The sequence below is a fragment of the Callithrix jacchus genome, chromosome 4 (genome assembly GCF_049354715.1).
Source record: "Callithrix jacchus isolate 240 chromosome 4, calJac240_pri, whole genome shotgun sequence".
Classification (NCBI taxonomy): domain Eukaryota; kingdom Metazoa; phylum Chordata; class Mammalia; order Primates; family Cebidae; genus Callithrix; species Callithrix jacchus.
In genome coordinates, this window is record NC_133505.1 from 152,673,876 (window position 1) to 152,698,708 (window position 24,833).

The 24,833-nt window shown below is 33.9% G+C and overlaps 1 protein-coding gene across 6 annotated transcripts in view; it reads right to left on the minus strand.

Moving 5' to 3' along the window:
* SHPRH (SNF2 histone linker PHD RING helicase) overlaps nt 1-24,833 on the minus strand; it is an 84,319-nt gene that overhangs the window by 17,655 nt on the left and 41,831 nt on the right. For 4 of the 6 annotated variants that reach the window (XR_004742130.3, XR_013534610.1, XM_035296919.3 and 1 more), the window contains exons 16-25: nt 24,144-24,236; nt 22,767-22,874; nt 21,702-21,844; nt 20,717-20,890; nt 20,334-20,396; nt 19,167-19,392; nt 17,336-17,479; nt 16,156-16,257; nt 10,603-10,674; nt 7,470-7,658 (exon numbers count right to left, since the gene is read on the minus strand). Coding sequence is in view for 4 of the 6 variants with exons in the window: in XM_035296919.3 (XP_035152810.1) it covers nt 7,470-7,658; nt 10,603-10,674; nt 16,156-16,257; nt 17,336-17,479; nt 19,167-19,392; nt 20,334-20,396; nt 20,717-20,890; nt 21,702-21,844; nt 22,767-22,874; nt 24,144-24,236 (1,314 nt within the window). In the remaining 2 variants the exon portion in view is untranslated. The remainder of the gene's footprint in view (nt 1-7,469; nt 7,659-10,602; nt 10,675-16,155; nt 16,258-17,335; nt 17,480-19,166; nt 19,393-20,333; nt 20,397-20,716; nt 20,891-21,701; nt 21,845-22,766; nt 22,875-24,143; nt 24,237-24,833) is intronic. The other 2 variants (XM_035296922.3, XM_078370253.1) reach the window with 1 other exon arrangement.

A 24,833-nucleotide genomic window follows, 5' to 3' on the forward strand; every position in this document is an offset into this window, starting at 1 on the left:
TCAGAAGCCAGAAGAATTAAAATATTTAAAAATAAAGAAGTGAAGTAAAGTGAAGTCTTTCATTTTCTGAAAAATAAAGTACAAAATTGAAAGCTCCAGAATTTGGGGTAGGATGTCAACACACTGAAAAAACAGTAGAGACCCACTAGCACCAAAGGCCACTAAAGAATATTTCTAGTGAAGTTTGGCCTGGAAGTCACTTTGTAATACGACTCAAGATCAGAAATGTCATGTAGCTACTTATCTACTCTAATAGGTGCCACTAACTTATTTTTATCAGAGTTAAATCTGATTGAAATAAGGTGTTCTATAGTGGCAGTCTCCTGCTGTAAAATGTGGAGAACCTAAACTTTGAATTACAGGTTGTTAAATGTGTTAAAATGACAGAAAACTCAGTTTTATATCTTTGACATATATTCAGCAGACTGAAAAAAATTATTCTAATAAAGCAACCAAGTAGCATCTGATCTAGATTTTAATCCTCTCCCCTCCAGAATGAGATGAACTACTTTACCAATGTAATTTCGGAGTGGGAAAGGGCTTTTCATGCACTGAAGACTTATTATTGGGGATAAAAGAGGGAGCAATATTAATAGTAAAAATCTGAGTATTAGTGTAGAAAGATACACCGTAGCTTGGCTTTACTCTATTTTGATTCATGTCCACCTCCTATCTACTGAGATTCCTTACTTAGGGGAGAAAGGAAAGAAAGGAAAACATATATGAGCTCTCTGCTGCAGCAGCAGAGGGCCACTTGCACTTGATTTACACATACAAAAGAAAAACAATGCTCTGTGACTCGGAAGATATTGTTGCATTGTATTTCTTTTCAATGACTCTATATAAAGTGAATACCGGAGCACAATTTGAAACAGGACTTGGCAATTTATCACCTTGAATTAAGAGCTTGTTACTCAATATATCCCTTTGTCACCAATCTAGTTCCTTTTCCTTAGCCGTTTTCTACTTTTTCTGTTTATCTAATCTGTCCACATCTTTCTACTACCCTTTTCTGTGCAGGACCTGTGGATTCCCATGGTCATGCTTAGCTCCATTTGTAAAATTAAGAGCTAAAGTGGCTACTGACTCCTCAAGAACATCAGAGAAAAGTCAATACAATGGAGATGATGAATACACTCAGTCTTGTTTTTTTAATCACACAAAAGAGAGAACATTCATCTTTGGAGACTATATCAACAGGCAGGCTATATCTTTAGGGATTTTATATGTTATATATTAATATATATATTCATGCAAATGAAACACACACACAAATATATATGAAACACTTCCAAAAAAGTTTTACATTGAGAGGACTGTTAGTCACAAGTTATTTCCTATTTTGGAATTTTCTGACTTATGTTATTTTTACTCTGGACTCTTCTTTTTGGAAATACAGCTAACTCCTTCAATGTGTCTGTGTTGTCCATAGTAGGCTCAGCTGAGTAAGATCAGTTAACATTGTTTTATTTCTGTCTGCACCTGTTGACCATGCTAAAAACCCACACTGGTAGCGACAGATACAATTCAGGGCAGTTATGAAGCTTGTATCATTGGAGCTACCAGGGGGAAATACTTTTCAAGCATATGTCTAGGGCAAGTACTGAGTTCTTCAAGCATTCACATGATATGTGAATAAAGCTCAAAGGAAATTATGGCTAGGTTGTGGAAAATCTTACAAGTGTACTAAGCCACAAAAAAAATTATCCTGTTCTTTTAAACACTTTGCATAATTATTTCAAAGATGTAAGTTAACAGTGAAAAGAAAGTTAAAATTTTTATTTGGATCTAACGGTTCTTAGGGTTACTAGGTATACAGACTACTCATTTGTTATCCATCCATGCATTCAGCAGTCAAATACTTACTGGGTGCCTATTAAATGCTAGGTATTGCTCCAAATGCCTCATATGAAATAGTGAATAAAAAACAAAGTGCCTATCTCATAAACAAGTCCTCTAACTTTTAATGGAGTTTACACTCCACAATTGATCAAGCTTTTCATAAAGATAACTTTTATTTTATATCTTAGAAGTCTCTACTGTGTTTTCAATTTATTGCAGGCTATGGCTAACTTTAACATGAGGCTAACAGTTCAGAATTACAACTATTAACTTGGCCAGTGAACAGAAACAGAGGTTTTTTGTTTTTTTTTTTTTTTTGCAATTATATTTAGTCAGGACATATTTTAATAAAAATATACAACTGCATTCCAAATTTACCAGTTAATGTTCATGTTATATAAACTTATATCTTATATGAGAATATTTAAATATATTTAAATATAATCATTTCTGGATTATATTTACCAAATTATTTTATTACTATTTTAAACTCAGAATTTCCTAGCTTTTTTCCACTCAGATGTTTAATTATATTTTAAAGTGTGAGACAGATGTCACAAATTAAATTAACTGAACAAAAACTCAAATTTAAAAAAAAACAGAACAGGATTCTACACATAGTAGAATTCTATACATAGTATGGTTAGGCTTCTCTGGGAATTGGAATGTAGAGATGTACAGTTTTTTTTGTCTACAAAAAGGCTATGTATTTGCTTGATAAAAATGCCGATTTCTGGACCACATCCCAGGTCTAATGAGTCAAAATTTATGGGGGTAGAGCCTTAGCAAAAATATTTATATTAAAAAGCAGGCCAGTTGATGGTCACATACTTACAAGTTTGACAAGAGAAGCAATTGTGTAGCATGTGGTGTGTGGGAAGGGTACTATATTGCTGTCACTTTATCTATGTAGTGGCTATATCTATTTTCTTCTGGAAAGAAATTTCTTATTATCTAAGACTCTAGTTCATTATAGGGTCAGGGTCTCCACTGGCAAAAGTGCTTTGTATGAAACCTAGCCAAACCTAAGACACAGTGAACAAGACACGTGGGCCATATGTTCTGCCAGGAGGCCAATTTTACTATCCAAAATGCCTGGCAGTTGTCAGAACTTGCAAGGGGAATTTTGTTTACTTTGTGAGCTGCCCAGTAGGTTCCAAAGGTCATTTAGGAATACTGTCACACTGTTGCTAGGGAAGACATGGTCTTCAACTTAGGTACATCCACTGAACAGGACGTTTGTAATCCCAATATTCATTTTATATCTATGGTCAATCAACAGCATTCCTTACATTGTAAAATCTCTTATTTCCAAGAAATACCACTTAAAAAATGTCTACTACTGTTAAATAGTAGTTGTATGTTTTCCAAATATCTTTTATCCACAGAACAGCTATATGATTAAGCATTATATATGATATATTGTTTGCTATGACTGAGAATCTTGACATAAATACAGTGAAATAACCATTTCAGAAATAAATTTTATATTTCAGAAAATATAAACATTTCAATTAAATAAAAAATTACTTCTCAGTATTATTTATTAAAGATCAGGGATTTGATATCAACAATAATAAAAAGAAAAAAACTAAGTTTAGGAATAATTGGAACTAATAGGTCTAAAATTTGAAAATAATGCCTTAACTATTTACACTGAGCCATGTTTATTTACATACAAATCCAAAATAGGCAATATGATCATTTACATGGAAGTTTCAAAGAGGCACAAGAGAGGTATGAAGTCTCAGCATACAATAAGCAGATGTTTCAAGGAGGAAGTGATAGACAGCAGGGCAGAAATGTGACAGAAGTAAGAAGAGGGGACAGGAAGCACAAGGCAAATGTGACAGACACAAATGGTAACAGAAAAAGTAGTGAAGAGCCAACCTAAACGTGGCATGAAGCAATGTGAGGAAGTCAAAGAGGGATTAAAACTTGCTTGCACAATGGTACAATATTCAGTCTTATGTTCAAGAAAAGGAAATGTAATTACATATGCATCTTTGACAAAAGGGAAATTATCTTTACTAAATTCTATAATCTTAATTTTTAAAAAGATGTTTCAGTTAATTCATGTGTTAATCAATACCCATGAACCACAGGGAGAAGTGAGAGCATCATAAACAGTATTTATACACTGATATCTTTGCTCCAACAGCACAGCACATGTAACTGTGCCAATCTCTATCCTGGGTGTCTAGGAAAGCTGCCATAAAATGAACAGGTGTTTGGGTGTGATTGGCTCAATGACTGTTTCATAGACTGTGCTGTTGACTGGTAGCTAGAGCAATCGCTTCCTCAATCTCTGCACAAAACCTGACACAGCACTTCTTCCTTCTGACAGTTCCTTGTACTGCGATGCATGCTTTCACCTAAGGGTAAGCCACCTCTTCTTAGACACAAAAGCCATCTGTGGCCCTTGAGATGCCTGTGGCCAGAGGAAGGCTAAGAAAGCCTATTTTTATGGGAAGGAAAGGGGAAACTATAGGAGTGGGAAAGAAATGGGGAGAGAGGGACTGGGAAGGAGAGTAGTTTTTTGTGTTGCAGGCAGGACAAAGAATAACTGTCAAATGAAATGCCTCAAGGCTGTACCATAGGTCACCTACCTCTTCATTCAGTAACTCTTTAGCATTTGCTTTAAAAATACAGTCCTCCCCTAGTATCTGCGAGGGACTGACTGTTCAAAAATCCCTGTGGACACCAAGATCCCAGGATGCTCAAGGCCCTTATATAAAATGTCGTATTTGCATGTAACATATACATAGCCTCCTGTATACTTTAAATCATCTCTAGATTACCTCATATAATCCCTACACATCATTTCATTTGTGTGGATTCAACATAGACTTGGCATGCTGCAAATTCAAGTTCTACTCTTTAGAACTTCACGGAATTTTTCTTTTTCCAAATGTTTGTGATCCGTGGTTGGCTGAATCCAGATACACAGTGCTGACTGTAAAACGTATCCAGGGATTCACTGATAGGGAATAGGACTAGATGATCCTTAGGTCATGATGTTCTCATTACCTATCCTTGCCCATTCTGTTACTCCCATACTGTCCTGGACTTCCTTCCTACTTGTTCACCCTCTGATTCTTTTCCTTTCACTCCTGGACCTTTCACTGGTGTCCCCGGGAACTCATACTTTATTACGATCAACAATTGTTTCATATTTTCTACCTTTTGTGGAAATACTACTCTTCACTTCCCTGCTTTAATTAGAATCTGACTATCCTCTAAGCACACTGGTCTCTCAGCAGCCCTTCTGAATGATGTTTATTCTCTCACTCCTTGCATTTGACACAAATACAAGTTTCAGATCATTATTTCTCATTTGTGTAACAACTTCTATTCTTTTGAGGCCCAGTTATCCCAACTCTACCCTTTCCTATCATTTACTGAACCCCACCTTACATTCACTAAAGAACTTTGGTGCCTAAATTACTCTATAACTCAACTCTAGATATTACACACTGTCTGCATGGACAACCATCCAAAATGCAGGTCTCACTGTTTCATCTTCTAACCTCTTTTCTTCTCTGCCTCACTTGAGTCACTTACTTCTACAGTCATATCTGGCATACCTGACCTCCCCAGAATGACTATGATCTCCCATACTCAGGGAACACCTATGCTTATCTTTTGTGCTCAACAGCCCAATTTATACCTGTTATTTGACTTCAATGAGACCTCTCTACTTTTTCTCTATACATCAGCATTTTCCTTCTTTTCAAGAAACTTGCATTGAGAATTATCCTTTCTCCTATATCTTCAGTCTATCCTTTTTCACTAGAGATTAAACAAGTGCAAGAATCTTTTGTCTTAAACAAAAGAAAATAACAAAGTGATGTCTTTCTGTACTCATATCTTCTGGTTATAATTCTGTTTCTATTTAATATTTTCTACTCTTGTGGAAATACTGCTCTTCACTTCCCTGCTTTAATTAGAATCTAGCTATCTTCTACGCATAGTGGTCTCTCAGCAGCCTTTCTAAATGAAGTGAATTTAAGAAACAATTGGGCATTTTTTTCTATTTGTTGACTTCCTGCTCATCCCTCAATCCCTCCCAACCTGCTTTCTGCCTCTATATTTGTATTAAAAGAACTCCTTCTGAAGTCATCAGTGACTTCATTAGACAATTAGTTCACACTGTAGTTGATCCACAATTAGCACTACTACCTCCTTACCAAAGCAGAGCTTCCCTGTGGCCTCTGTTGCCAGCATACTCCCCTGGATTGCCTGGCCCTAGTTGCTCCTTCTCATTTTCCAGCCCTCCCCACTTGATTCAATCTTTAATTCAATCTACCAGTACCATGCTATTTTGGTTACTGTAGCCTTCTAGTATAGTTTGAAATCAGGTAGCGTGATGCCTCTAGCTGTCTTCTTTTGTAGTGCTTATCACAATTATAACACATTAATTACTTGTTAGCATCTGTGCATCTTTCCCCAACTCAAACTCCTTCACCAATTCCCACAAGAGGAATAACCATATCTATTTTATTTATGAGTGTATGCTGCAACTACGAGGCCTTGCCTGTGTGCTAGCACATACTTGCATGGAATGAATGGATGGATGAATGCTTATTCTAACTGTGGGATTCTGTTTATCTCGACAGACTAGAGAGCAATAGGACTGACATTTTTAGGTTTTACTCAAATAACAGTGAAAAAAAAAGCAATTAAAAGTTCTTTAATTCAACTACAGTTTTCTTGGGAGGAGGGCACCCTAACACCTAACTACTGGTAGTGAATTTCAACTTGTAGCTGATTCTACTTATAAAACGCATTACTTAAAAGTGAAAAGAGAGTATCAAAAACTCAGAAGAAGAAGGAATAAAGAACACTTTATATTGCTTAAGAGTCAACCCCATCATTCTCCATTCTCATCCTCTAACTCCTTCCTTAAAGCCCATATTTGCTACTACATTTAGATACTGATGTGTCCTTTGTTCAAGTTTGGTTAGAAAAAAATATTTAAAAAGCCTATTTAAGGAAAAGAAAGAACAAAATAGCCTCCACTTTGTACTAAATACCCCTTAAGCAGTGAATCCAATTACAGATCTGGTCTGGATAACAAATTATAGTAATTTTTTAAAAATTCTGAATGAAGCATGGAAAAAAATTAGGAAAATAACACCAAAATTTGGCTGCACCCTGAAATATCAATCCATGCTATTTAAATTCTTGTAACTGTCTTCATTAACCAATTTACTTTTTCCTTCTGTTTACTTAGACACATCTTTCCCCTTATATGCAGGGTTGAACAAAAGAATGAGGAAAACTCTTTCTTTAAATAAGTCTCTAATTTAACCAGACCTCTATCTACTTGTGGTGGATAGAAATACTATAGAGGATGATAGGAAACTGGAATTTTAAGATGTTACATTTTAGCCACAAAGTGCATGACTATTGCTAACCATGTTTGAATAAGTGTTCTGTGTTCCTTCCACAATTAAAACTTAGATGGTTAAGCTGAGGCTTTCAGGCAGTATATCTACGGACAACAGTGGTATCCACCTATTCACTGTGCCAAGCTTGTTGTGATATTCACGGTTTCTTAATCAGATACTGCTTTCTATTACATTGCCTTACCTATGCTTCTGTGTGTTCCTGACCTACTTTACCTTCACAGGGATGTCCTCTTCCTGGCTTGCTTTCTCTGAGGTGAAGACATATGATATTTCTTTGTGAGATGTGGTCTGGCGGCAGATTGCACACTTAATGGAGCTTCTGTGAGATCCCACGCTGTATTGTTCAACAATTATAGAAATGCATTCATTACAGAAACAGTGACCACAGGTCAGTACTGCCCACTAAAAAGAAAACACACAGAACAAGCTTTACCACTATTAAAGATGCCTTTCAATTCTATCAAAAAAAAGCCTTAGTGCTATCAAAGATGCCTTTCAATTCTATCAAAAAAAAGCCTTAGTGCTATCAAAGATGCCTTTCAATTCTATCAAAGATGCCTTTCAATTTGTAAGTATATTAAAAGGAGAAGGGAGTCACAATTTTTCTTCCTAAAGATTTCATGACATTAATATTCTCTGTTATAAAGCTAAGTTGTGCTTTTAAATTAATTGTTTTTTATTCCAAAGTAAGCTTTCATAGACTTCAGTTCTGTTTATCCTAAGTGAGTATGATAGTCAGCCATCATTACTTTGTAGGAAGTTGGTGTTCTCATTTCTGTATCTGGGAAAAGTGCAAATTAGTCCTTCAGCACTCTAACAATATATACAACAGAGGGACTCAGAATAACATTATTTTGGAGGTAATATCATACTCAATATGTTCCACTTAATTTAAAAAACATTTATATTTTCACACATTAAAGCACTTATATAGAAAATAATATGGGCTAGTTAGTATTTCAAATTTATTTGGGTATTTTTTTAAAAAAATACAAACAAAAAGAAATTTTTAAGAAACCCCTTGTCATATTTCGAGAAAAATAAAATAATACACTCTGAATCTCTGCAAACACACCAGGGAGACTTTTGCCCTCTTTGGCAATGAGAGACGTAAAAGAGCAACAGATTTAGTCTAGGTGAAAGTTCTAAAAGCTATGGCATCTTATAAATGTTTATTTAACCTTTTTCACCTGGTAAAAACAGTAAGAAAAACTGAGTGTCGTTTTGAGTGAAAGCTCCTAAATCCTTAAGCTATGTTTGTTTTCAGGATTTGGACATGTATGGAAAGAAAGTATATGGCTGGCCCACTCAAGGTTCTTTGCAGGACCAACTAAGATGCTCTTTGGACAAGACACAATGAAGGAAAGAGAAAATTGAGTAATATAAGCTTGGTTTTAAAACCACTATGTTGCCTGTTATCAGCTAATACTATTCCTACTGTTTTCCAGCTGCACCTCTGCCAGAGTCCACAAGAGTTGAGACTAATGAAACTGAAGAGCTATTTTATCAGCATTTTGTATGACACAGAGCGGCACTCTATTGCACTTTATGAACCTCTTGCGCCACTGGGCTACTCTATTGGAAAGCAGTTTTGTGACTCAAAAAGGTGCTCAAAAAGGACCAACTAAACAGCCAGACAGGTCTACCTACATGTACAACGGTGAAGAACCAATGAGATACCTGGCACCTGAGCATTAGGAGTGATAGGAAGCTGACTGACCCAAACAGAAGAAATAAATGGCGATGCCTCAAGGGGCATCAGCTGGTACATAGATGTTATCTCTGACAGATTCTAATTTAATAGCTATAAATTAGAAGAAGAGAACTGAGGAGGGAAAAAGGAAAAAAATATACAGCTACTATAAACTGTGAGGTATGAACAGAGCTTGAAAAGTAGTTTTGCTACTATTATTAAAATCCGATATGGTCTGTTAAGTATAGGAAACCTAGGTTATGCTAGACTTAAATGAACAAATGTATATGGAAGAACTTTAAAAACTGAAAATGTTGAAGATGAAATAAAATGTCTGAGACAGTCCAGTTGCATGAATCTTATCAAAACTAAAAGCAAGAGTCTAGTTTATGTCATAATTTCTTCCATTTTTATCACAACTTTTATCACAGTTTCATCACTGACTTTTGTCAGAAGTCACCAGCATATGTACACTACTATTCTGCTCAGTTTCCAATGTAAATATCTCCCCCTTTAAGATACATTACCAAATGAAGTGTTATGATCTCACCTTCTCTACCAATCTTGGAAACCAAAAGGTACTTTCTTCTTGATTATTACTGGTCAGAATATAGAATGCATATATTTACCTTTCAACTCTCAGTTCCATAGATAAAACAGCCAAGAATATTTCTACTTCACAAGTAATAGGCTTATCTTTCAAATTTTCAAAAGCAATGAATATTCTGATATATATATATATATATATATATATATATATTTATCTTAGAAAGCAGAAACTTGTATTTTCGTAAATTGCAGTTCTCCCAGAGGAGAATATGGTTCTACCATGTTTACAGACATTATGTATACTAATATTCACAAAGAAATACACTTTTTTCAAAAAATTTTTTATTCCATTTTAGATTTGGGAGTACATGTGCAGAACATGCAAGACAGTTGCATAGGTACACTCACATGGCAGTGTGTTTTGCTTCCTTTTTCCCCTTCACCCACATTTGGCATTTCTCCCCAGGCTATCCCTCCCCAGCCCCCTGCCCGCCGCTGGCCCTCCCCTTTTCCCCCCAATAGACCCCAGTGTTTAGTACTCCCCTCCCTGTGTCCATGTGTTCTCATTTTTCATCACCCGCCTATGAGTGAGAATATAAGAAATATACTTAATACAGTGGTTTACCAAAATCACATGGAAATTTCCCTAGGAGAGATTAATTTGCACTCTAAAGTATAAAGTATTATGAGATATGAATACTGCCAAGTAAGAAGTATGATTCTACATTAATGTAATACCTTAAATAAATGTATGTGTGTTATGCCACGTAATTATTGAATAACTATGTTACCTGACAAAGTCAAATAACTGGACACAATCTTGTGACTGGAAACAATGTCTGAAACTATCTATCTTTAATTAAAGAGATGGGGTCATTTTAGAAATATTTTTTCACTTTCCATTTAAGAAAAACGTTGCTCAGACCTCTATCCCTAAGAATGTCACCTAACCTCAGGTGTTAACCTTTAAGTGACGGTGATACTTGCCTTTCATAGAAACTAGTGATGAGAAAAATGAGAGAAAGAAAAAAATATTTTATGTAGAAGCCTTTGAAAACTGTAAGGTTATTTTATAAATGCATGTGATGTTTATTATAATTTCACCTGTTTTCCCAGCTGTCGAGCACAGATTGGACAAGGTTCTGGATTAATACCTTCTGATGTTTTGTCTTGAGACTATCCAAAAAAGAATTAAAAAATATATTAGTTACATTTTTACATATAAAACCTGATACATGTTTTGTAACTCATGGAAGTGAATACTGGCAATTACAATTTTCATAATTTATCAATTTAGATGATCCATTAATCTCTATATTACCTAACATTACTATTCCTGGGACATACAAATACCATTTATTCAAGGAGTGAACAAAAAAAATAAAAACAGTTTTAATCATACAGGTTGAATATCCCTAATCCAAAACCTGAAATCTGAAATTTCAGATAACAGATTTTCAGATTTGGGATGATTAACGGCTATAATGCAAGTATTCTTGAATTAGAAGAATTTGAAGAAGTCTGAAATCTGAAACACTTCTGGTTCTAACTATTTCAGATAAGGCACACTCAACCTGTAGCTTCAACTATAGTAACAGCATATCTTGATTACAGTAGAAGGCAAAATTAAAAGCAAATTACGACAGCTAGATTTTTAAAGTTTTATTTTTAGGCTACATTTTGTTATTAAAACATACAGATTACTTAAAACTATACAATTTAGAATTTTGAAATAAAAGCTCCTCATTGTTTTTGAAAAAACCTGTACTTAATCTGCATATCTACTTGGCATAAAAGCATAGATATAGAAAGAGTCAGCATTTATTTATATAATGTAACTCCTTATTAATACAGGCTTCTTCTCAGCATCCTTTTCCTAAACTCGTATAAAGCAAATAAATGTGAAACAGAAATATTACTGATTTCAGACCTCTTTATAACCAGAAATTATATCAAAAACAATAGCTTTTCGAAATCTCCTTAGTATTATAAAAACTGAAAGAGTTTCAAAAAAGTCACCAACCAAGTGGACAGGTTTTAAAATCGAAGAAAACACAAAGAAAAATAAATTAGAATAAAAGATCACTGAATTTTTTTGTCTGAGGTTTGACTAACCAAATAAGCAATTAAAAATTCTATGATTTAGGCTGGGCACGTTGGCTCACGCCTGTAATCCCAGCACTTTGGGAAGCCAAGGCAGGTGGATCATGAGGTCAAGAGATTGAGACCATCCTGGCCAACATGGTGAAACCCTGGTCTCTACTAAAAATACAAAAATTAGCTGGGCATGGTGGTGCACGCCTGTAGTCCCAGCTCCTCAGGAGGCTGAGGCAGAAGAATTGCTTGAATCTGGGAGGCGGAGGTTGCAGTGAGCCAAGATCCCGTCACTGCACTCCAGCCTGGAGCCTGGCAATGGAGTGAGACTCTGGCTCAAAAAAAAAAAAATTCTATCATTTGGCTTATAAATAGTAAATAAAAAAATATCTAAATTGTGCATGGATTCAGCAACTCTAAAGGTTAAAAACTATTCTGCTAACTGAAACAAAGTTATGCAGACATTTAAAGCAACTGAACAACTTAATTATTCTTTCCTCTGTTAATTACTGATTTAGTTATAAAAATAAATAAATAATGGACAGTTCTATAATGTCCATTTGATGCTACCATATAGATTCCAATTCATTTTATCTGTTGTCCAGTTTCCCTTTTCACGTATAATAAATCACCCAAAATTTTAGTGGCTTAAAACAAACACACATTTCCCATGATATTATAGGTGATTTGGGGATGGGCTGAGTTGGCTAGGGTCGGATGGTCTATAATGGCCTCGTGCTAATGTCTGGCAGTTGGTAGGCTATCTGGTCTACATGGAGGGCTGAGCTGAGTTGGGGCTCTTCTACTCAAGAAGGTAAACTAGGTTTTTTTCAGACAGTCTCATGGAGTTCCAAAGGGCAGCAAGAATGGGAGTACCCCTAAGTGCATGGACTTTTTAGGTCTCTGCATGTCAGAAGGTCAAACAAAAGTTATCTGACTAAGGCCAGAGTCAGTATAGAAGGGGACTGCTTATAGGCATGTATACATGAAAGATCATTGCTGTAGCACTTGGTAAACAATCTACCATAATTCACAATAGCTCTTCTTTTCTAATATGTCAATAAACAACTGACATTTATATAAATGGTGAGATTATAAATATTTTAGGCCTTGTGGGACATACGGTCTGTGTTGTAACTAGTCAACTCCACTATGTAGCATGAATGTAGCCACAGACAATAGGTAAATGAATGAGTGTGACCATGTTCCAATAAAACTTTACTTACAAAAAAAGTAGTGGGCTGAATTTTTCCAACACACGGTAATTTGTAGATCTTTAACTTAAACAATTTATAAATTTTCCTCTAAGCACTGTCACATATTTTTACTTTCACTCAGTTCAGAGTATTTTTGAATCTCCATTTTGACTTCTTCTTTGACTCATGGGTTATTCAGAAATATGTTGTCAATTTCTAAACTTTTAGGGATTTATCTAGTTATGGATTTCTGGTTTAAATTCTTCCTCAGTCAGAAATCATACTCTTGCATACTTTTAATCCTCTAAAAATTTTAAGAGCTGCTTTTTGAATTAGCATAAGGCCTATGTTGATAAATGTTCCATATAAACCTAAAAAATATGTATTCTGCAGTTGTTGAGTGGTGTCAATTAGGTCATATTTGTTCATTAGTGTTCAATTGTTCAATATCCTTATGGACTTTTTGTCCATTTATCTGGAAGAATCTTATAATAGTTTACCTCTGCTTACCTCCTTCCTTTGTGCTACTAACATCTATTTTAGTTCTACATTGTCATATAACCCATCAGACAGCATTGCTACTTTTAAATAAGTCAATATCCTTGCATATTTATGTACATATTTAAGCTTCTGCTCTTCATTCCTTACTGTAGTTCCATCCTTCAATCTGAAAAAATTTTCCTTCAGTCCAAAGAAGTTCCTTTAGAATTTATTGTGATGTGGGTTTACTGGAAATGAATTATTCCAGTTTGTGTTTGTCAGAAAATATCTTTATTTCACTTTTTTTAAAAAAGGAAATTTTCTTTAAGTATAGAATTCTAGGTTGACTTTTTTTTTTTTAGCGTTCTGAAGATGTTCCAATGTCAACTGCTTACAGAGAGAAACTATGCAAAACAGTGAAACATTTTTAAAGGTGAAAAGTCTCTACGTAGCCACCAGTTTTATTAGTGCTCTTTTCTAAATATTAAGTGTTTTATCTCTCAACTTTTTAAATTTTTTTTTTTTGAGATGGAGTCTCGCTCTTGTTACCCAGGCTGGAGTGCAATGGCGCGAACTCGGCTCGTCGCAACCTCCGCCCTTGGGTTCAGGCAATTCTCCTGCCTCAGCCTCCTGAGTAGCTGGGATTACAGGCATGCGCCACCATGCTCAGCTAATTTTTTGTATCTTTAGTAGAGACGGAGTTTCACCATTTTGACCAGGATGGTCTCGATCTCTTGACCTCGTGATCCACCCGCCTCGGCCTCCCAAAGTGCTGGGATTACAGGCTTGAGCCACCGCGCCCAGCCTAAATTTTTATCTTTCATTATTTTTGGTCTCCAGGAGTTTGACTATAATATACCTAGGCAGTATTTTTGCTTTTGTTTACATATTAGGCTTAGGGTTTCTGAACTTCTTGAATCTGTAAGACATTTATCATATTGTCTTTTATCAGTTTTAGATCTCAGCCATTATCTCTTGAAGCTCCTGTCCTATTCTCTTTTCCTTTTGAACTTCAATTACAAGTATACTAGCTCTATGAAATTATAAGTATGCTATATTAAACAACTGTGTCTCAATATCTTTTGCCCTGTTTAGCTCTTTTTTTTCTATCTATGCCACTTCAAATTGGGTATTTTCTACTCTACTGTACTTGAGTTCATAAACACTGTCTTTTTCTGTGTCTGGTCTCCATTCGATGAGTTTTTGATTTCAGATAATGTAGTTTTGCAGTTCTATAATGTCCATTTGATAAGATTCCAATTCATTTCATCTATGTTGTCCAGTTTTCCTTTTCCTTTTTTTCACATAAAAGTTGAGAATTCCAAATCCAAAAATCCATAATCTAGAATGTTCTAAAATCATAAACTTTTAGTGCTGATGTGATGCTCAAAGTTAATGCTCACTGGAACATTTCAAATTTTGGATTTGAGATGTTAAACCTGCATCAAATTGTTGAATTGCTTTTAGGAAAAGCTTATATGAATTTGTATTTTCATTGGTAATGCATAAAACGTATCCATTCATTGCCCTTTTTCACCACTGGGGTGTATAATCATTTAAAAAATTTGTGTCTACTTGTTGGCAGAAAATGGCACCTGTGTAATTTGATTTTCCATCATTAAGGATTACATACTTTTTCTTTTATTAATAGCCAAATAGAATTTTCCTATGTAGATTATTCATGTCCTTAAAATTTTAGGTTTTAAAATATTTTAACATATAAGCAATGAGGTACAATTAACAGATAACTGTCTTTTCATTTTGACTATCATATTTAACGTATAGAAATCTTACATTTAAAAAACTTATGCCCAGCGATGTTGAGACATTTCTCCTAAGTGTTATATTCTTAATCTTAGCATTTTGTATGAAACTTTAAAATTTTCTTTCTATTTTTCAGAATAACAGTGTTGGTAATCATAACAGTAGAATCTTAATATTAATAGCAGCAAAAACCTAGAAAGTGCTTAAAGGAGCAGAAACTACTCTAGCATTTTACATATGTTCACATAATCCTCAAGAGAACCCTATACTATAAATTAGTGTCGGTATCATTTTACAGATAATGCAAGGGAAGGTGAATAACTTAAATAATCTCACATATCTAGAAAATAGTGAAGTCACGATTCAAAATTGGGCTGTCTAGATTCAAAGTCTGTCTTCTTAGTCGCCATGCTATTTTATCTATAATGAATGTCTAACTTTTGATTTTGAGATTTACTGATTCACTTATATGTTGTACCAGTTTTCGGAAGAATTCAAATTTGTAGCTTGTTTTCACTTGCCCTATCCAAATATTTACTACGGTATCTTGCCCAAAGAAGGTGCTCTGCCAACTCTTAAAATACAAATTCCTGCAATAAAATGGAATTATATTTAATCAATGACTCATCAATTCATCAATGTTCAAATAATACTTAGATCACAACTCAGAACATGTGTTTTGAATTACACTTTATATTTGACGGTTCTACCTTTATTACCACGTACTCTGATTTAGTAGCTCTCCAAACACATTTCAGTTTCAAATAACAAATTAAAACATTGTTTTATTTATGAATGAATGCATATGTATAAATTGCATTATGCCATTTTCACCAAGATATGCTGTAATACTTCTACTATTCAAGGCTTTGAACTACAGTCCATTTACATTGTTCTCTACTATGGAGTGCAGGCTTTCTATATCAAATGCATAACATAATTTCTATAGATACAATATTCTTTTGTGATCTGTGTAGCTATTGTAGAGACATAGGTGGTGTTCTGACTCAGATAACACAAATATTAATTTTTAAAAATTTGCACCATTAATTATTAAAAGAGTCACTAAAGTGGTTTATGATAATATAGCATAGGAAAAAGTAGCATGTCTTAAAAACAATACCTTCTCCAAATTAGTTAGGTAAAGAAGCTGCCCAAGTTTTTTCTGAAGCTGTGATGTAGCAACGGCTTTATCATTTAGTAGTTTTATTCGATTTTGTTCTACCTAAAGAAAATAAAAATAAAAATTTCTTTATTCTCTCTCAGAAAGACAGTTAAATTATATTAAATATACACAATTTTCCAATAATATAAATGTTTTCAGTTTAAAAAAAAATCTATTTATATTCTAAAACACAAGTTTTCAAAGTGGACACTAGATAACATATTTCAAATGACTTTTTATTTTTCCCCTATGAAAGGCACAACTCAATGTAGAGCTCTTTCAAACAGGAAGTGTCCCTGTGTACCTGAAGTCAGACAAAAATCAGCTCAAATTCTATTATGTACCATTGTTTTTCAGTAATACATCCATGGGATAAAGAAATGTCAAATGATTTGCTGCTCTGGCCTCAGTGATTTCATGAAATCCAGGAAAGAATGAATCTCTCTGCCCTTTCTTCGTCTGCTTCCCCAGTAGAATATAGCAGACAGAGAAGGAACACTCTAACAAGAGGAATTTATTTTCTCAGAAAAACTTACTCACAATTCACATATAATAACTATTATCTAAATTTTCCCAAGTTATATTCTCCAAGCTGTACAGAAACAGACATAAAGCACTAAACGAATAAAGAATAAAAATAAATAATAAAGAAAATAATATCTTTTAATGGAGAATAAAAAATATTGCTGGAGTTATGTTTTCAAACCTGGGTTACAAAGACAAATTTATTAGAAGGTAAGTTGTTAATACGAGTTCGTCATTAGTAAAAGGAACATTGCAAAAGAAAAGGTTTCAGTTGTTCTTAAGGAATATTTTTCTAGTTCTGATAAAACTGAGGTTAATAGAAAAAAATCTAAAAAGTGAGAATATCTATTGGTTTTAAGCACCTATAATGTTTTAAACTCAAAAATAGATGAATGTGCAATGTGGACAGAAACAAAATGCATCAAAATAGTGAATGCTAAGCAAGTAACAGACATGAAATCCCTCATCTTTGTTTTTCTTCTACAAAGACAATTTTTTATGGGTTGAATTAAAAATGAAGACTAAATACACACTTATAGATCAGTGAGTGCCCTGATTCTGCCTCTCCTTTGGGTCTTGGATATCTGTAACATCCGCTTGCTGTTCCAATTACCTCATGTGGTTCAATGATATGAAGAACTGGCGGATTAGGCTTTGGCTCCCTAGGATCACGCACTCTTAGTCGTTCTGTAGCCATTGCAAGTTCATCAACAGCAGACACACGATTCCTCAGAGCCATCCAATATTCATGAAGCAACTGAAGGAACAGAAAAGACAAACCAGTGGTAAAGCATATAATTAAAACTGGTTAAAAATCACCAAGATGTGCCTTGAGCAAAAGTCTTCAATGAGATCTTATATTTTTTTCTCTATGTGTCTAAAGTACAAGTAGTTCCTGGGGTCACTTTTAGGAAGAAATGTGAATGAAAAAAATCTCTATAGGACGCTACCTCTTTAGATTCTCAGGAACAGAATACAAAGATTTTGGTAGGACCAAAAATCTTTATAAAGTCTAATGCTAGACTGACAGAATCTCTTCTCTGTTTTATTTTTTAAAAAATATTTTTATTATAACATATTTCACATATCTATTTATAAAATGGCAATAAGAATACTAAAATACACAATCAGGTACCCACCATCCAATTTGAGAAAGAATAATATGAATTCCTTGGAAAGGCTCTGTGTGTTATTTCTCAATTATATCACTCTCTTTCCTCATATATTCCTCTTTCAGTACCCAACCATGGGCCAAACCACTATTCTGAATTGTACTTATCCTTCTACATCTTCATTGAACTTACACTATGTGAAACATATTCTTAATAATTCAGTTATTATACATGTTTCTGAAATTCACAGAAATAGTATCAATCAACATACATTTTTTGACAGCCTCACTTCACTAACTTTACATTTTGAGGTGCATCTGGTGGATATGTATAGTAAGAGCTCATTCAATTGCTTTTCTGTGAAAAGGTCTGTAAAGTTATGCAGAACAAAATGTATAAAGATCTGGGAGAACTGCACAATAAGCTCTCCTCTGGACAAAGGGCATGTGGTCAAACTGAGTCCAAAGAAAGAATATAGGGGCAACTGCACATTATACATAACACTGTCTTCTTCCACGGCTTACTGTAATTAACTGTGTTAATGTGCTTTCTATTCACAAGAGTAATATGTGAGAAAAAAATTATTACGAAGCAATGATTTCAGTATTATAAAAGTATTCCCCAATTTATGACATATCAACTGATAGTACAAATAACTATCTTTCTGCAAAAAATTTTTATCCTCTTTAAAAGAAATTTTTTAAAATATTGAATAAGACTATGACATTATAAGTGAAACATTTCTTTCCTTCCTCTGCCTATCTCACTTGTAAAGCAGGACAATAGATAACCAATCCAAATAAAACAATAATTCAAAATTAATGAATTGGGAATCTCAAGTACAGAGTTATAATATGATGGAATTATTAAAGTACAAATATGAAAGGGTACATTGTGCTTTATTCATTGGAACGGTTTCCAGACTTATAGAATGAGAAGTATTTACTATGTTCCTCAATCTTTAAGGTAGTTGATGCTTGCCTGTTATTCGTAGAACAAAAACAAAACAAAACATTAATTTCATACAATAGCAGTGAAAGATAAAGCTATTAATAGTATGAAACACTTTCACAACTAATCAAAAAGTTTCATATAAGTTTCAGTTTAATAATGATTTTCTTTTAGTAATTTAATAAACAGAATGTCTTTGAGTATTATGGTATTTTCTATCCTTCATTACAACAATTAAATTTTAAGCAAAGAGAACTTATGCCACCTCAATCTCTAAAGAAGAGTGTACAAAACTAGAGAGAGAAAAAGAAAGGTAGCAATTAAAATTCATGTAAAAAAGGAGAATTTTTAATTTTGGAAGGAAATTTTAAAGTACTATACCTTATATTCTTTCTTCCATGCTTCAAAGAGATCCATTGAAGTGCTGCCTTCATCAACAAATTCAACATCAAATCTATGTGACTTTGCAAATGATAGTATTGCTTTCATAGATCGCTCTGTCTCACTTATTGCCCAGAGCCCCCGGGTCGTGGTAGGTACTCGATCATCCACCAGTCCTTCTTCATCTTCTATCATCTCCTCAAATATTGCAGTCTGTCCTTTGACTCTGAAAACATACCAGAACAAAACAACATTAACTGCTTTCAGTGAGTAAGAAGCACTGTAAATGATGATATTAGCAAAACAAATACAGAAGCAAGGTCAGTAACTTTTCAACAACTTTCAATGTGAGGTCTAAAAGAACATGTTTGCAAGTCTTTGGAAAAACCAAAACAACCCTGAAAAAGCTGAAAACATATATTTGGCCAGTTTTTTTTTTTAATTCTATTATGTCAACTGTCATAAATAGAAAGACTATTGATTCATTCACTGTAACATAACACAAAAATCTTGTTTTCTTCCTTGACATACAGAAGTGAACACATGGCAAGGAAATACATGGGGAGAATTTCTATTTTAGAGAAATTGTATCTGTTGGAGATGAATAATTTGTATGGAAATATGGAGAAATGTATTATTTACTTCAGTAATAACAAAAACGGATTTGACCTAAAATAGAAAGAATGGTGATATACCAGGATGAAAGTAGACACATTTATTATTCTAACAAGCTTCACTCTGAGAATCCAGGTGTTTGTGACAAGGTTTGCTTATTGTTTTATTAAAGTAATAACAGAGTTGATTGAGTCATTCTTTATTCTTGAAGAAGTTATACTGGACATTATGAGTTCTTCCTTGAATAGTGGTAAAATGCTAGCAAAACCTGTATAGTTCAAATCCACTTGACTCTAGAGTCTGGGATTTTACCACTCCCCAAAACTGCACCTCAATTAATTATATATTACTACACCATGAACATTTAGTGGGTAACTTCTGGCTCTGTAAAACTGGGAATATTAAACAATCAAATGCCAAAGGTGTACTAATCAATTTAATTAAAGAAACAACATAATAAAAGTTACTGTGGAGAAATTATAGTCTTTAATACTGAGTCTTACAAAATGTTTCACTTTCATGATGGGTAATATAATCAAATAGAAAACTTACGTGTTGGAAAATAGCTTTGATTCATACTCTGTGAACAATTCATCAGCTTTACAAAAGACACAGCTGGAAAAAAGAGATTAACAGAGAAATATTCACAAACATAATCAGCAACCTGGTAATTTTAAGAAGAAGCTTAGTATTTTGATTTCATTTTTCATTATACTATATATGCCATTTTAGAAAAAAAAAAATCACATGGTTTTTTTAAACATTGTCCTTATGATTTTATTTTTCTTGAAATAAGATTAATAATATATCTCTTTCTATTTCTGTCTCAATTAAAATGAAAAAACCTTTATTATACGAGTCAACTGTTTCTTCTCTAAGAAATCTAGCTTAAAGAAATGATACCATTTCATTGTATGATTCCTTCTATTACCTACCAATTGAGAGGAAGCCTGGCTGGTCGGAGGTGGCAGATTGTTGCAGACTCAATAACATTACGAGATGGAGGTCCCTCCAGGTTTTTTACAGCATCTCTTACTAGCTTCTGGCATTTATTTAGCTCTTCCATTTGTGTTGTAAGTAGGAACTGAAGACCTCTGCAATCATGGAATCTGATTCCCATCAGCATCACACACAACACAAAGAAAAGAGTAATAGGTTAATTTCCTCAAATTCAGAAGATGGTTGCCAAGCAAAGTGTTAAATAAACTGTTAGCTGTTTTTGTTTTTTTTTAACCAGCCACATTTGAGTGAGTTTTCCTTCAGAGTGCATTCAAAGGATAATACTGGGGTGTCTACTATAAAAGATACCAAAAAAATTTGAGAGTCCTGTGTTCAGGAACTGTAAAAGAGCACAAAAAATGTATGTCTCTGTCTCAGACATCCTTGAAAGAGCAGGATTACCATATTCTTCTGTTTTAAATCTGACTACAGATGGCCCTCTTAACATCCTTGTTCTACATGAGGAGGTGCCTACAGGACAAAACATAACATAAAGCAGAAAATTGGAAACAAGAAAAATGGTTAAAAATTATATTCCTTAGTTGAAAAAAAAAATATATATATATATGTGTATATGTAGATATACTTAATTAAATCTGTAATTATGACCTCTGCTAAACACTTTTCCTGTGTAAGTTCAATAGTTACTAATGTGCTCACAATATGAAGTGTAAAATATTAAAGTAACTAAAGTAACAAAGGTATGTGGCAGTTAGGAGTTAAACCCAATTATAGACCCGTAACCATTTTTATAAACTGTGAATAAAGAGGACTGCAAAAAAAGAAGTATGAATGTGTGTGTACGTTTATGAAAGGAGAAGAAAAGCCAAGAATAATAAGAAATTAGAAACTAGAAAATACAAGGAGGATTTCTTTGCTATAAAAGTTATGAGTAGATACTTTTTCTTCATATTTTCTTACTTCTCTGACATAGAAAGCTTGCTAGTTTGCTGCTTGTAGTTGCTGGTTATTTCATTTCGCACTCGCTGAACAAGCTCCTCATCAATAGTAAATTCTATTGCTCTGTGGATCACATTTAGCCACCAAGGAGAATTAGAATGAATCTGCAAAAAAGGTAGCAGTTAATCAATTAATAGATTTTTTTTAATACTCACTAGGCTTCCATCTCTGGGAAGAATGATGTCAAAATTCAAATAAAATAATAAACGCTATTCTCAAAGACTATCACAGAGGGGAGATGAGTATACATATTCCATGTACAATGCTCACTTCCTCTTTTGAAAACATAATTAAAGAGAACACCTATATTCTAACTTCTCTGGATAAATGAGAATTTATTGTATGGACTTATATAACAAAGCTGTAACTAAAAAAATTCTTTATATGTGAAAAGGTCACAGGTCTCTTTATCAGCATAAGAAGGAAAGCCTTCATTCTCATCTTTAACTAACTGAACTGGATTCTACTTAATGAATAATTTACAATAACTAACAAAATTATACCCCAGGATAGTAAATAATTAATGAATTAGGAAGACAAAAATTTACAATACCCGATTTAAAAATTGAAAATAAAATTGTATTTGTGTAATCTCTTTAGATTTTGCTACTGATTTCATAAAGAGAAATTTTAGAAATGACAAATGGTATATATTCTGCAGTAAAAACACCTACAGTTCTAATGTTTTAACATCTTAAAACAACTCAGAAACAAAATCAAAAGGAGGTTATAGAAGTCTTTACTTTCTTCAAAAGACAACTGTTATATACTCAAGGTAAGAGAAAACCCATAAGAGTTCAAAATAAAGAGAACCTCAAAATAGCTGACTTATCTATGCATCTGTTCATTCAACCAATAATCATTGCTAACAGTAAATAAACTTGTATTGTGAGTCAGGCAATGTACTAGGTGCTAAGAATTCCAAGATGAATAAGAAATTCAAGTTTCTCCCCACAAAAAAAAAAACAAAACCAAAACTGTTATCTGGAGACAAACACAAGTAAGAAACACTGCATTGTGGGGAACCTTTCTTTGAAGCTCATGGATGGTCTGCTGCACAGGATATAAAGCTTGATGGGCTTCAGCAACTTCTGTGTTACACTTGCTCATATAGTGCTCTCGCAGCTGTTTGGCCTGTGTTGAAACAGAAAATATAAACTTTCACCCCTGATCTAGAATATAATGTAGTATGATATTTCAAGAAGAATGGATCATTTAATATATTTAAAGCTACTTCATTTAAACATAAAACTCCAAGTATACTGTAGAGAACATGGAAGTCATGCTAAAAATTCCTAATATATGGAAGTTACCAAACTTTACCTGTCTAAGTAACAAAATTTAAGAAATTCCAAAGATTTGTTTGCCAAATTTTTATTTAAATTATATTTTTTAGTTAGAATCAGTAAAGCAGACACCTTTCTAAAATTTGGCTAATTTAGTTATTGCAATTTATTAGAGTTACTGCAGTTTAAAAAGAATCCTTTAGAATATACAGTAATACAGGTGTTAGGGACTGAATTTTGTTTCCCCAAAATTCATACACTGATGCTCTATGAAAATAGATTTTAAATGTTCTCACTACAAAAAAATAAGTATGAGGTAATGGATATGTTAGTTTGATTCAGCTATTCCAGTGTCTATATATATGGAAACATCACTTTCTAAAACATAAATATGTAACATTTTTGTCAATTAAAATAGTTTGCCAGTCCGCCTTAGCCCCCAAAACAACCAGTACAAATGGGTTGTGCAAACTTATACATCTCATTTCTTATCTTGTTGACTCATATAAAGGCTCCACTTCAGGTTCGATACATTTCAAGCACACATACTCTTTTGATTTTAGCTCTTTAATGTTTAAAAACAGCAAAAATCCCTAGAAGAATCTGCATAAAAAGCTATTAACAATGTACAGTTAAATAATTTATTATATCACTCTTTTCAATATCATTATTTTCAGTAAGAGTTAACACTTTTTGTAGAGGAAACTCTTCGAGAGAAATTCCACCAAATATTTGACTTTACCCCCTTTAAAAATACACAGAAAGGTGGAGAAAGAGCATAAGTTTATATATTTACTAAGCTATATCTTCTGTAGATCTGCCATGAGATCAAAGTTTCCTTTTTAAAACTTAATTACATTCTGTTCTGTTGGCTATCAACAGCCATTACCTGTAACAAGCATTTATCACATAACTGCAGGTAGATCAGCAGAGAAGCCAAATAATACATACTACTGCCATTCTCTGCCACCTAAAACCACAACAAAATTTGAAACATCAAAGCAACAGAAAAACACGATTACACTTATTTAAATGTTGTATGTCCTAGGATATACATGGATCATAAAGTTTGAAGATAATATACTTTTATAGACAGAATGAAAAAAATAATAATGACCTCTTCCTCAAGTCGACCATCACGCAAGGTAGGAGGTATCCCTGGGTGCTTGGCTATCAACAATTCCATCAAGTTATGGGTGGCATGAAGTCTCTACAAACGCATCAAAGGCAATAATTATGACAGTCAAATGCAGAAGACTCTGAAGAGAACCTAATATGAATAAGGCACACAGAACACTAACAGCACATTAAGAACATACCACTAAATACTTTTCTTATAAAACAATCTGAGTACTACTGCTTTGTTTTCTTTACTCAAGAGCAGGGTATTAAACGTCTAGGACCTGCCTTTTGTAACCCTTATCCATGTAGAATATAAGATTTATGGCCAGGAGTGGTGGCTCACACCTGTAATCCCAGCACTTTGGGAGGCCAAGATGGGCAGATCACGAGATCAGAAGATCGAGACCATTCAGGCTAACATGGTGAAACCCCGTCTCTACTAAAAATGCAAAATAAAATTAGCCAGATGTGGTGATGGATGCCTGTAGTCCCAGCTACTCGGGTGGCTGAGGCAGGAGAATTGTTTGAACCAAAGAGGTGGAGGTTGCAGTGAGCCGAGATCACACCACTGCACTACAGCCTGGGTGACAGAGGGAGACTCCATCTCAAAAAAAAAAAAAAAAATATTCAATTTTTCCTCACCCTCCAATTTTCCATATGTTTCTCTAAAAACCCACTGTGGTAC